At 37.4% G+C, this 14,372-nt stretch overlaps 1 protein-coding gene across 1 annotated transcript in view; it reads right to left on the bottom strand.

The window, feature by feature from the left end:
- Positions 1–14,372, bottom strand: part of LOC139741298 (uncharacterized) — a 54,799-nt gene that overhangs the window by 15,605 nt on the left and 24,822 nt on the right. Inside the window, exons 9-22 of the mRNA XM_071651887.1 lie at positions 13,345–13,403; positions 11,725–11,862; positions 9,799–9,867; positions 8,638–8,743; positions 7,614–7,751; positions 6,987–7,124; positions 6,361–6,498; positions 5,488–5,657; positions 4,633–4,726; positions 3,792–3,845; positions 3,060–3,161; positions 2,072–2,200; positions 1,158–1,292; positions 553–681 (exon numbers count right to left, since the gene is read on the bottom strand). Coding sequence (XP_071507988.1) covers positions 553–681; positions 1,158–1,292; positions 2,072–2,200; positions 3,060–3,161; positions 3,792–3,845; positions 4,633–4,726; positions 5,488–5,657; positions 6,361–6,498; positions 6,987–7,124; positions 7,614–7,751; positions 8,638–8,743; positions 9,799–9,867; positions 11,725–11,862; positions 13,345–13,403 — 1,599 coding nt within the window. The remainder of the gene's footprint in view (positions 1–552; positions 682–1,157; positions 1,293–2,071; positions 2,201–3,059; positions 3,162–3,791; positions 3,846–4,632; positions 4,727–5,487; positions 5,658–6,360; positions 6,499–6,986; positions 7,125–7,613; positions 7,752–8,637; positions 8,744–9,798; positions 9,868–11,724; positions 11,863–13,344; positions 13,404–14,372) is intronic.

Here is a 14,372-nt window from a genome sequence, read left to right as displayed (position 1 = left end):
GAAAGGCTATGCCTTATATTAAAGTCCTGTCCCCATACTATTTCATTCATAAAATATTTAAGTATTAAATGAATACATTTCTTTATGAGTTAATACACACATACATACGCGCGCACACACACACACTGGCATATTTTACAAGAAAAAAGTTTATCACACTTTTATCAAAAATCAGAACTCTCAAAGCTTCATACTTATCTAGATATGGCTTGAGACGAAATCCTGACATATATGAGCACTACAATCTTATCAATATTACATAAGGTTGTAAACCAACAAGAGCAATATACTTGCAGCTAAAAAAATAAATAAATGTGTTTCACAATGAGGGGTGCAGTTCACCATTCAAAGCATTAGATAAGAGCAGAACACTCACACTGGATAATATCTTTGGAGTAAATGCTTTTCTAGTTCTTCCCTAATGGGATATCAAAGTATCAAAGATGAAATGTCATGCTTGCTGTAAGTATGATATTTCCATAAGTAACCTAGCACCAATCAGCAATAGCTGAGATAACCATGAAAGAATCTTCTTCTAACATCAACACTTACCTTGTTCTTCAGGTCTGTTTGTAGTAGAGAGAACTGGTGTTGACTGTTGGCTAGATCATCTTTGGCCTCTTGACCTTGACTCTCAAGAGTTCTGATCTGTTCTTTGGTTGCCGAGAGTTCATCTTTTGTCTGACAAAAAACAGAAAACACACTGTCAGTATATACATAATTTAGGCAGCAACCTCCTACACTTTCACTAAAACTGCTTAATATACATTTATCACATTATTATAAATGACATGCAGTGTGCAAGCTTTCAAGGATGTCTATCATGACTTTTGTGTGTGTGTGTGTGTGTGTGTGTGTGAAAAGGATAAAAGGAATATTTTTTCTGTCAATGCATGTCACAAATACGTAGAATATTTAATATTATCTTACTGTTGTTCTCTGCTGCCAAGTTACACTGGTTCTGTATGTGCACAAACACATACATTTGTACACACACACACACACATAAAAAACAAACAAACAAAAAAAAAAAACCAAAAAAAAAAAAATAACACTGGAAAGGTATGTGACATAAAGGCTCTTGCATGTACTCATATGCTCCAGCAACCAAGGAGGAACTCAGGCAAGAAACGAAAATATACAGACTGTGTATTTACCTGTTGAAGGAGTTCCTGAAGCTTGTCCATATCCTTCTGTTTGTCCTCCAGGGCGGTCTGAGACGTCCTAAGATGGCTCTCTAGGTCAGTTCTTTGTGTGGCAAGGGAAGCCTCCGCAGCCATCAGTAATTCATTCTAATCAGATTCACAAACAAAATCGCCTCTCCTTGCTAAATTACTTGTGTGCTACAAATTCTATTGACAAGAATCATTCCTTCCCATTAAAAACTCCACACAAGCTTCATCTTCCTCCATCCCTTCATAGTTCAAAGTTAGATGTTTTACAGCCTCCACACAGAAAACTCTCTTACTTTAAAATATATTCCACAAAAAGGCACTCACCTTAATTTTCTCCTCTCTTATCTAACTTACAACATACTGTTCACTACAAAATAAATGTAATAGTATAAAGATCTCAAAGCCATGTTGGAATATCACTGCATTTCTCTATTCTATCTCAATCAAAAGCATCATGATCTGCATTAGTATATGGAAAGTTTCCCTGGTTTAAAAATACATTGCTCCACTTCAGTTGACATGGATAACCACAAACATAACCACTCAGCTTCAAACAGTGTCCACATTACCTTATCATATCAAAAATTTTCAAGAATACATACATACCAGTAGTTAATCTCTGTGACTTCCACAACAATGATCTACATCAACATCTACACTCATAACAAATCTCATCTTCATAACAATATCAATCTTTTCATCTTCTATCTAGTGATCGACACTAATACATACTCACACACCCGAGTGTGTGTATATGTGTGTGTATGAGCGTGTGTGAAACATTATTACTGTCACCCTTAAAATCCAACCTCTGTCTTCTATGCAAGGCATAAGTTGAAACTGCTCTTTTAAATCTTGTGTTCTGTCATCATTACTATTATTAACACTCATCTCACCTTAGCCTTGGCCTCCGCTTCCGAAGCCACAATCCTCTCCTGGGCAGCGGTCAGTTTGTTGGTTGTGTCGGTCAGACTGGCCTCCGTCCTCTCTAGGCGGGCCTTCTCAGTCTCCACTTGGCTCTTTGACTAATTGCAGAATGACCACAACAAGATAAATAAATCAATTACTAATAATCTTTTACCACTATGGGTCTGTGTATCACAAAGGGAAGAAGGGTGATATAGAATTGGTGGAAATGAGGATTGGGCTTTTAACTTTTTGCAAAATACCAGGAAACCACTTATGAAATAGTACAGAGCGTACCATTCTAAGAGGGATTAAAAGTTTATTTGATGAAAATTGGTTTTGGAATGACTGAAACATACAAAAACAAAGTAAAACAAAGCAATCTTTGTAAAAGGTGGGTCCAACCTTTTATTACGATCGCTCTGTTTTGGATATCTCAGCAATTTCAAAACCGATTTTCATCAAATAAATGTTGAATTCCTCTTGGAATTACGTGCTCTTTCATATTTCCTGAAAGGTTTTTCATTATCTCACCGAAAAATGTTTAAAAAAAGCGAAGTTAGGTCTCGACCAAAACTTTACGATCCCATTTAAAGATATGAGGGTATACTTGTAACCAATATTGAGACTTCAGCTACAGGAAAAGCACAATCACTGGCTAGATTCGGGTTGACGCTTGGTAGTCTAGTAGATGTGACACATGCCTAGTAATCAGGAGGTTGTGGGTTCAAATCCCACTGGAGAATGCATACCCATGATTTTTTTTTTTTTTTTTTGTTAAATCATGGCTACCACTCAGACACTGAATGCAGGTGTTCATCTACACTGATGAAGTGCAACTGTCAATCAGTTGCAAGAAAAGCACATCTTTATTCTCCAAGGCATAAAAGACATTTGACAAAACTTGTACGCTCTGAATGATATCACTCTTCAACTGGGAGTGAAGATTGTTCCTTTGTTTCTTTCTTTTTTGCTTACTTCTTGTAGCTGCTTGTAAAGGAGCTCAGTTTTCTGGTGATGTTCCTCGGCCTGTGCTTCCTGTCTTGTCTTAAGGTCATTGACCTCCTTCTGGTAATCATCCTGAAAAGAGGGGCAGAGAAGTTACAAATTTTAATCATTTCTGGAGAGAAATTACCAATATTAATCATTTCTGGGGAAAAGCTATTAATATCTATCATTTCTAAGAGAAGTTAAGAAATATCAATAATTTCCCAGGAAGAGTTAACAATTCTAATCATTTCTGGGGATGGGATATCAATTTTAATCACTTCTATGGAGAACTATCAAATTCAAACATTTCTTAGCAAAAAGAGTGGCAAAGTAGGTACAGAGATATTTTAATCCAATTATGAAAGGATTACTTTGAAGTAGGCATGTAATAGACACTGTACGAATCTTGAAGAAAACAATATCCCCCAGCAATATACGAGCCAACATATCACTTTGTAATATGGGCAAATGACAGCATAGTCTGTTAGCAGACCTTCTGGTAGGCACACCACATTTGTGATGGATGTCTGTAAAGCAACCAAAACTTTTGTTCCGCCTCACAAAAACAACAACAACACAAAAACACGAACAAGCAGCATATGATATCCTATGAATCACGACTCTTTTGCACATTATCTTTAGACTATATGTATGATATGACCTCCAACCCCTACCCTCTTCCCCCAGAAAAAGAGACAAAAACAAAATCCAAACACATACCACATCCTGCTTGAGTTGTTGGATGGCAGTCTCTGCTCCTTCACCAGCTTGGATCTGATAATTGAGAAGAAAGAGACATGCAGTTTTAATATGCCAGGGATATTTGACAATGATGTCTCATTCAGTTCAACGTTCCTTTTCTGTGGATATCAAAGACCTTATTAACCAGAAACTTGTTTGACAATCATTTCCAGGTTGTCTGTAGAATTTGCCAAAATGCTATATCTATTTCTTCAAGTTCAACTACAAAGTACTGCAAACATTTAAATTCAACTGCCCTGCTCGGGGGGATAATATAAATTATGTCTGTTTTAATACACACCTGTTCTCTTGATATGTAGTATATGATGGTCTGAGTCACAATATTTCATTGTCTGTTTTTCAAAGTACTTTGTTTGAAATATTATGATGTATTATGTGTTTAGATGAATAATTATATGTTTGATGCAGAATAATAAATATCCCAGTGGAAAAAGAAGAAGAAGAAGTCAGAATGATTATCAAGCCTGAGTCTGGATAATGCTGCAAGAGTCAGAGTCAAATGTAATATGATCTTAGTGAAGGCAACTCCCCCCCCCCCCCCCCCCCCCCCCAGTAATCACCCTGTGAAAAGATCATCCAATATACTGAGTTATGGCAGATATTATCCAGTTGTTCCAAATGAAAAAACAAACAAACAAACAAACAAACAAAAAAGAAAACAAACAAACAAAACCCCACCACGAAACAATTAAAACATGGTGCCCACGTGTATGAAATTTATTGCTGTATAATACAACAGGTGATCATAATATCTCATGATTTTTGTCTTTTGTCCATTCTTTTTTCTCCTTGCCGTTACCTGAGAGATCAAGTCAGCTTTCTCTGCCTCTAACCTGTCGTGTGCCTCAGTCTGTCTCTGAACAGCGCCCTCTAGCTCCGATATCTTACTGTCCCTGACGATGAATGCGTGAGCAACACATGTGACAATTAATTTCTCATTTTAACAGAGAGCAAATCTTAGTTCACAGATAATAAATACCTGTAAAGGCGGAACGTAAACACTCACATAGGCTTTCTGTAGCAAAGAACTCTATATTATCTGAATAAAACACAGACATAAAAATGTTATATCCCAGAAATTGTACTGCACAACCTCTCCAAGGAGGAACTGCATATTCCAATTTACAAATACCACAAAAAAAAAAGAAAGAAAAGTAATACGGTTACTATTTATCTATTTCACAAAAATGTCTATCACTTCACCAGAAGGGTTGCCAGCTTTTCCCTAACCAGTAAACCCTAGCTCTTACACCTTTTTTAGATGGGTAATCCCAGTCTTTCTGCAGTTTACTCATCAATGTCTGGGACAATCTTCCTTTTGACAAGTTCTTGCACATGTTTCTAAGATCAAATACACACACACAAGAGCTTTTGCGATCTTGATAATAAAGTAAGTCTTTTCAGTTTTCAAAAAAATCTTAGATCTCAGCCTACCTCAACTGATAAAGGATAATTTCTCATAATGACAAATTATACTGACAACATTCCACAGTTTTCATAACTAAGGTTAGAATTTTCGCAACCTTGCAATAATCATACCAGCGTACACAGTATTGCACAGCAAAAACAGTAATGCATAGGTTTCATCTGACAAAAAAAAGAGAGAAAAAGATAATACCTGGTACTCACAGTGAAAAGGTTATATCCCACATACCTATCAGTCAGTAATCTGGATTGCTCCTCTAGCTGTGCCTGCTTCTCTCTCAGCTGTGACCCGAGGTCATCGCTATGGCGACTCTCCTGTTCATACTGCTGCTTGGCTGCATCCAGCTGCTGCTGTAGATTACTCACTGCACTCTTTTCCTCCTTCAGAGTTTCTTCCATCTGTTGTAGCAAGATTTCGTTATTAAAAAAGAAATCAATTTCGACCACCAGTACGTGACATTAAACACTTGTAGTACACGATGTTTGTCATACTGTGGTCATTTTCAAGACAGAATACTAAATTGTCAGAAAGTGCCTAATTTGAATGTCATCTCTTTGCTATGTGATAGAGGGTAAAGTTTTTGAAAAGAAATGAGCATGAAAGACAGTCCTCTCATTTGTATCAAGCATTTTCTTTTAAAAGACACAGCAATGGTAACAAGCCTTGAATGAGTACTGTGCTGAGCAGAAGTGGATGGAATCGAATGTAATTTTCTTATCTAGTTTGAGAGTGTTTTATCCATCTGTTGTCTTTCTCACACATGTATTCCCTTAATAGGAAGTTTTATGAGCATTTACAGACACTAATTAATCGCATGACCCGGACTTTGTTTGATAGAGACTTGTGTCTTGATCCAAGGGTTCATTTTTTGTAACACTTTACAACATCAACTTACATATTAAAGCAAAAGTTACTGTATATGGCAGCAGCTAGGCCTCAACCAATCAGCTGCAAGGATAGTAAGTGTTACTATGGTGACTCAACGGGGTGATAATTACAATTTTTTTTTGGTTTTTCTTTTAACAGTATCTGGGAACAGCCAAATTTTGGTGACCGATGCATTGGTCAGAGGGGTGAGGTGACCCACAAGGAGTTACTGACCTTGCTGTGCTCCAACCTGAGAGCTGTAAGTCTCTGGTCAGTCTGTCTGACCTGGTCCTCACTGGTCAAGCGGGATTCAGACAAGTCCTTCCTCATCTTCTCCACTTCCTGTTCCCTGTCCTGGACTACAGACTGGAGCTGAAAGGTCACAAGGAAAGGAGCCAATTCACATTAAGTACAACAACCCCAAATAACCATGGATCTTTAAAAAAAGAATAGTCTGTATTAGCTCTTTCTGTTTTAATCACGTTCCAACACAGAGGTGTTCCAAGAACTGCTTCTGCACCTACCTACCAGGTATACTGTAAGAACAGACGTTTTCATTTGCACATCTTCAGTGTACAGATGTACATGTGTGCCATACCTACAGGCATCAATACAGACTTGATGAAGTTGTTCAACATTCAGGCCACTTTTGAAATGGAAAGCTAGATTAACGCTTTGTCATGAAAATACTTGGGCATTCATCTAACAATCCAAGAGACAAAATCAAATCTCCATATACATTTGTCTGCATAGATCTGATTATAAATATCTCCCTTTTGGCTCATCTTTGTCATATGGCACAGAAGAAAAAAGTGCTCAAATGTCAATTGGTATCACTTCTTGTTAGCGTGGTTGGTTACCTTGGTGACTTGTTGCTCCAGTTCTGAGTTCTGGTTCTCTTTGCTTGTCAGCTGGTGTTGATGCTGCTGCTTGCTGAACTCAAATTCCTGCTTTAGCTTCTGGTAGGCCACCTCCAACTCCTGCATCTTGTCATTGGCCTACATCAGAGAAATAATAATTTGAAAATAAACCCACTGCAATGACTGCAGAACTCCTGTCTGTAGGAAGAAACTGTGACCAACCTTATCAAATGAACAACAGCAACAAACTAATCCATTTCATACAATTTGGAAACAGTGTAACACACATTATCATCAGAGTCTTTATCAACTTTAACCCATTGAGGACAAGTCCCCAGTATACTAGGGCAAGTGACTATGGGAAATGCGTGTTGTAGGAAAATCAGCCCGTTCTCAACTGGTCAATACTGACAGACAAAACCTTTTGAAAAGGTTACACTGTTTGCTACAATTAGTAGATGCATATGGGATTTCTCCTTTTAGTGGTTTGTAAAATGTGGTTTGGCACCATAATGCATGTCTGAAATAATCTAGGCTAGGGGCAAATTGGATTTTAGGCAATATTTAGTATGCTTTGCTCCGATGTCCTATCAGTTGTGAGAGTTAGAAATCTGGCTGTGACCTCACCTTTGACATTTGAACCTGAAGGTCTGAGCTATGAGACTCCTTGGAACTAATGTCCCTTTGAAACTGCTGGCGTGTGAAGTCTAGCTCTTGCTGGATCTTTTCTTTCAAGACCTCAGATTCTCGGAACTGCCCTTGGACCTGAAAATAACACACGAAACATTAATATGAACTTCATTAAATACAATATACAATTTTCTTTTACTAAAAGAGGAAAAGAAAATGCTTTAAATAGAGGTGCCTTAAATACAGTCTTGATAGGCATACTCACAGAAGACTTTTGCCATACATTTGTAAAATGTTCTTCAAAAACATTAGTCCATTTGTGAATTAAATAAATCAATTCATAGTCAATGTATGAGACAGATTCAATGAAATCATATTTATCACTAAAAAAGGAAAACCTTCCTTTACCAATGACTTAAATATTCCCTCTGCCACAATAATATCATTACGATTCACATTTCAGATAATCTTTTAACGTGGTGCATTTCTGAAATGATAAAAAGAACACACATCGCTGCACAGTGCTAAGCCAAAAATATTCCTTCGCAAATGCACCACAATGAGGATAATAAGAATGACAGCATGTGTCATCATTGTTGGTTGATTTCACTGTTGGAGTTCTTTCACCAGTCAGAACAATAACATACCAAATACAATGTATGCAGTGTATGAGTTGGTGTAAGTTTAAATTCCTATGGTACAAAGGTGCAGGTGCTAGAGTATGGGAATTTGGTAACATAGCACACCTACCATTAGGGCTTGGGAGAGGGGTGCAGGGGTTACTATTGTATAATCAAGAACAGTAACAGCTTCATCTCAAAGGTGATTGGTCAGTGCTATGGAGCTGCTTGGCTATCATTTTGTGTATTCAGCCTAATTAGTCATGCACATACATGAAAGAGTGTCTCCTCTAATTCACAGTCTTAGATCTAGCAGCTTATTCCTGTCTACTTCATTTTTTTTTTTGGGGGGGGGGAGGGAGGGGGATTTTGTATCGTCCTCCTGTTAATTGAGCCCATACCTCAGTGAGTTTGAGCTGGAGTGCATTAGACTTCTCTGTGGCGTCTTTAAGTTGCTGCTGTAGGGCCTGGCTACTGGTGGAGGTTTCACTGATGCTAGCCTGGAGTCTGGGTGGGGCGATAGAGGGGTGCACCAGGAGTTGATGGGGGGGGGGGGGGGGGGTGGGTAGACAGTTGCAAGGGGAATTAATGGGAGTGAAAAGAAATGTGATAGTGGGGTGCATGGGATGTTGATCAGGAAGGACATAGGGGTAATAGAAGGGTGCACAGGAAGTTGATGGGAGGAAAAGAGGGGTAATAGAGGAGTGCACAGGAAGTTGATGGGAGGAAAAGAGGGGTAATAGAGGGGTGCATGGGGAGATGATGGGAGGGAACAGATGAGTGATAGAGGGGTACATTGCATAATGGATATAAAAGGGAGCAAATGGGATGACAAAGAAAGGAGCAGATTGGAGATAAGGGTTGGTGAGAGTGGATGTAAAGAGTTAAGGGAGGCAAAAAATGGGGAGAGGTAGGAGGGGAGGGAAAGGTCAAAGAAAGGGAGAGAAAAAAGACAAGGGAGAAAGCAAGGAATGCAAGTGTGGGGTGAGGGCAAAGGGAGGGGAAATGAAAGGGAGGGGAGCATGTAACAAAGGGGGAGGTGGAAATGGGGAAAAGGTGGTAAATACATATGCAAAGACATCGGTGGTGGGTGAAAGTCACATAGAGACTCATAAATACTTCTTCCAACCACACACACCACTCAGTAGATGATGATCTATGGCACTTACTAATTGTCAAAAATCGTACCATACAGTACCGGTACTTGATGCAGTTTGAAAGACTTACAAAAGAAAGTAATGTTACCTGAAAGACAAGACATTAATACTTTTTTTTTTTTTTTTCATTTCCCTGACAGGTGATTGATTCAAATCTATTATGAGGTTTTGGAGGAAACTGTTAAATGAAAACACGCGTCTACTTTATTTTGTACCGAGATTCAGATAGCTCTGGGCATCTAAGTGCCATTAAAATGCCTGTGATGTTGCTGGAATATAATATCCTGCAAGAATTAAGAGAAAATATACATCAAGGTACAGGAAGGTAAATTCCTCTACAAACAAGATGAATTTCTTTTCATCACAGAATATCCACCACATTGACTAATGGCTTTAAACACTCACTTCTGCACTTCTTCTTTCTTGGGGGCACTCTGGAGCTGGTCTTGCAAATCCTTGATTTGAATTTCAGCTCTAAAGACACCATACAGAAGAAATAAAAAGGGCATATTGGAAACATTACTGATGCATCCATTACAAATTTGCATACAATATTTCAGTTTGTTACATGATTTTTACAGTATCCTGCTTCCAGAAGACTAGTTGAACCGTCTTTTCTGAACATTATTATTCATTTTAATACAAAAGGACGAAAAAAACAAAAACAGTCAGAACAATGATTTACATACTTGTCAACATGATAACTCCCTTTACATATTCGCATCTACCACTAAAACTTCTAATGATACTCTGGGAATTCAACATGAAAATAGAAAATTTGTAGTTCTGGGGGAAATCACAGCAAAGTTTGGCATCAAATTATGGTTGGGCTGCAGTAATTGTTGTTACAATACATATGTCACAGAAGCCCAGGACAAGCATTGGGCTAGCTTTCTGATCATAAGGAATAAGGTTTGCTAAAAAGATATCCTGGTAATGCATACAACAAAAATTTCATGTTGGTTGACTGGTTTATCGCATCATTTATTTGCCAGGTGCATGATGTCTGATACATTCTAATCATTCCAGTGAATGGAGCATGAATCCTGAGAGTCCAGACAGGGGAAGGAAGTAAGGAAGATGGAAAGGAAGAAAGGCAGGAAAATAGAATTGAAGGTGAATATATAGAGCTACCAGATACAAATTGTAACCAAATGAGCTTGAAATGACACTGTCAGTGTTTGGCTGCTAATATACAAGTGTAAGATCCACAACCCTCCATCAAAAAAAAAAAAAAACACACCCAAAAACAACAACAACAACAACAACAAACAAACAAACAAACAAACAAACAAACAAACAAACAAACAAACAAATAAACAACAAAACAAAGCAACAAAAAAAAACAGGAACAGAAAAAGAAAAGCAAATCATGTTTACAGTGCAGTTCATAGCAACACCTCCAGATTGGAGAGGATAAAACTAATACAATTCAAATATGATTTATGTATTATTCATAGTGAGTGACACTGTCTGTGTTTGGTGGTAAAACTAAGTTCCATGATACACACAAGAAAAAATAGTGTTTGAAGTGCACTCAACAATTATTTGTAATCAGCTAAACATATTTCTTCCATCACATGCTTGTCTAGCTTAGATTCCCTATTTTTCTCTCTCCCCTTCCTGTTCTTTCTTTCTTTGTCTTTCTTTGTATTTAATGCATTTGCATAATTATAGCCTACACTTAGCCATTCATTGATATACTAATGCAAATATATATATATATATATATATATATATATATATATATATATATATATAATTGTATTGTTTTTTCATTGTTGACATTGAACTTTTGCTGGTTGTCAGAGGGACCTTTCCAAACAAGCTGTGGTTTTCCAAGGTTTCCTAGTCTTCCTTTTCTCATCAATATGTACAAAACATTGTAACTGTTGTATTGTTTGAAAGAAGATGTATGAATTTCATTGAATTGAATTGAACATCATTACTTCCAAATGGAAGTTGATCACACTTATAGAAATAAGCCATGATCTATGGGTCATTTATGGCAAGTGATGGTGTTTGCATATGGCTGCTATTAAAATGAATGCCATGACATGATAATCGGGTTTAGTGTTCATACAATTACAACATCATCAGACTACATCAGATCATGTTTGCAGAAGTCAAACACACATCAGGTATCCTTCGACAGATGTATTTCATGAACTTAAGCCACAAATCCTCGGCATATCTTGAGGGATTAACCAAACCCTAAACCCTGCATGTGGACTCATTTACAATACCTACCCACCCATATACCATTAAAAAAGAAGGAAGAAAAGAGAATTTAAACAGAAAAACTTGTCAGAAAAGAAGAGTGTGACCTACTCCTGGTTCTTGTTCTTGAGTTCCTGGCACTCCTTCTCTAGTGCGATCTTCTCTGCCTCAGCTTGGAGACTCATCTGATCCATCAGGGTCTGAATAGTGACCAGCTCCTTCTTCAGGACAATGATGTCATCATCGCTTCTGCATCAGGAGGACAAGTTAAAAGTGACTTTAGAACATTAAAGGGATGGTACAGTTTTGGATGAGATTGGGTGTGAGGTTTCCAACATTTTTAATGAGGATTAAAAAAAAAAATGAGACACCTTATATCAAATGTGAAAGAGCATAAGATTCTAAAGAAGAATTTGAAGTTAATTTGATGAAAATTGGTTTTGAAAAAGCTGAGATATCCTAAACAAAGTTATCATAATAAAAGGTGGAACCCACCTTTTATTAGGAGCGCTTTGTTTCACTTTGCTTTTAGATATCTCAGCCAATTCAAAACCGATTTTCATCAAATAAAAATTGAATTCCATTTAGAATCTTACGCTTTCAGCATTTTATAAAGTGGTATCTATCTCGCAAAAAGTTCAAAGCTAAATTCTCACTTCAAGCAATACTATACCACCCCTTTAAGGCACCTCTGATATTTGTAACGCTATCCCTCTACACTTGGGACAAGTTGCCTCATTACAGACACTGTACAAAGCACCTCAGAACATATTTATTTCATACTGTCTAGCATCAATCATGAGTTCTCTTACAAGATGCAAAATAAAATACTAAGCAATTACACTCTGACAATGAACATGTCACTATCTGTTGACAAAGAGTGTGTGACTTTCATTTGAGGATCATGAGTTTGTGGGTTACACAACACAACTATCACCACTCCAGCATCACCCTGACAAAATTTTATACCCAGGCCATGGGATTGGATGAAATCGCCAGTGTATATCATAAATCATGAAAGTTACAATGGATAAATTCTGTAGCACCACAATGATCACCTTCCACTGAAATACTTGTGTGACAAGGTTGCCTTCAACATATCAGCTCTGTTGTTGTTTTTGTTTTAGCAACAACAGCACAGAAAATAACTTTGCACTCTTCAGTCTCTTACTAATGTAAAATGTCAGTATTCAAAGAAGGTTCTTCTAACATTTAAAGATTATTATCATTATTCATTCGACCAGATATAGAACATAGATCTACATATCATAAACATTACAAACATGGAACAAAAACTAGAGAGAACATTACAAACATTACACGATGCAGCATGATTTCAGTAACACTGACATGAAATACAAGCATCCCTCATTCAATACAAAATTTCTGTCAATCTATACATGTAATTGAAAAAAAAAAAATTGTCATCAAAATTCTTCAAAGTTACAAGACAGGAATACACACACACCTGTTAATGGCTCAATGTCCTGGAATACTTTTACAGATGGATTTTATGTGTATGTTATGTTGCCATAAGTGTTTCATTGCACTTGTTTACCACAGAGGGAGTGAGCAATTTTAGAGAACTGCACATAAATTCTACTACATGATCATATGTTCACACCACAGAGAAGTAAATTTCCATAAGTACATCTTTATAAGCATTAAAGCTGATACAATTCACTCCCTAGTATGAATATATACTAATATAAATACTAATATCACTCTCACCTTTGCAGTGACTGTGATTCCATGACTTTGAGCTGGTTTTCTCGGTCCCTGAGTTCAAACTGCAAAATGACACAAAATTGAGGATGAAAATATACGATATGCTTTCTTTTGAAAGGAAAAACATCACTGTAAATCAATGAAGCATTACATGTTGAACCTCCAAGGAATGAAATACACTCAAAGTGAATTAAAGACTGCAACACCATACATTTGTATATATATCAACTGTCGTGGTGAATGCATTACACATTGTAAATCACTGCAATGTAAAGCAGATTGAGTCAACAGCCCATTCATATTACACTGTCCCTCAGATAGGATATCAAATATAGGTCTTGTGCGTGAGCCAGCCAAAGCTCATGAGTGCAAAAGATCCCACATTCATAGCAAAGAGTAGGGAGCTAGTTCAGTGAAGTGGTCCACTCATCTATCCACACCAGTAATAGGACGAATGAAGCTGAACCCTCATGGCTTGCCCAAGGTAACTACCAAGTCAGCAAACGTTATCAACTAGGCACATTGTGCCATACAAAGAAGAAGATCGCTCTAAAAAAAACCCCAACAATCTATAATAGTAGCAGTAATGCCAACTTAATTTCGCCATCACTCATCAACAAAATTAGGGCCTGTGTCTTCAAAACTGAACTGCCATAAAGTTATACGGAGATGGGATCTTCCCTAAAAGCTCAGCCCCCATGAAAAAAAAAAGAGAAGAGAATCCTCTAAAGTAAAACAAGCAAACAAAAAAACACAAACAAAGAGAGAATAAAATGCTGCAAAACCAGACATTTTCGCAGGCATGAAACTTCAGTGAATTTTGTGAGAAGCCAAGATTTGTTAAAGTAAAATGCTAACAAAATGTCTTGTCTTCCAGGTACACAATGCATTGAATGCCAGTGGCTTTTTGCAAAAGTTTCATGCCGTGAATGATTCTGGTTTTACAGTACTGTAAAACGAGGAATGTTCGCGTGCATTTTAATTTTGCGAATTTCGCAGGTGCGAAGATTCCCGAAATCAAAATGCACGCG

The sequence above is a fragment of the Diadema antillarum genome, unplaced genomic scaffold (assembly GCF_040938485.1).
Source record: "Diadema antillarum isolate AM-2024a unplaced genomic scaffold, OU_Dant_1.0 seq00000915_RagTag, whole genome shotgun sequence".
Taxonomy (NCBI): Eukaryota; Metazoa; Echinodermata; class Echinoidea; order Diadematoida; family Diadematidae; genus Diadema; species Diadema antillarum.
This window is presented reverse-complemented; position numbering and strand designations above follow the sequence as displayed.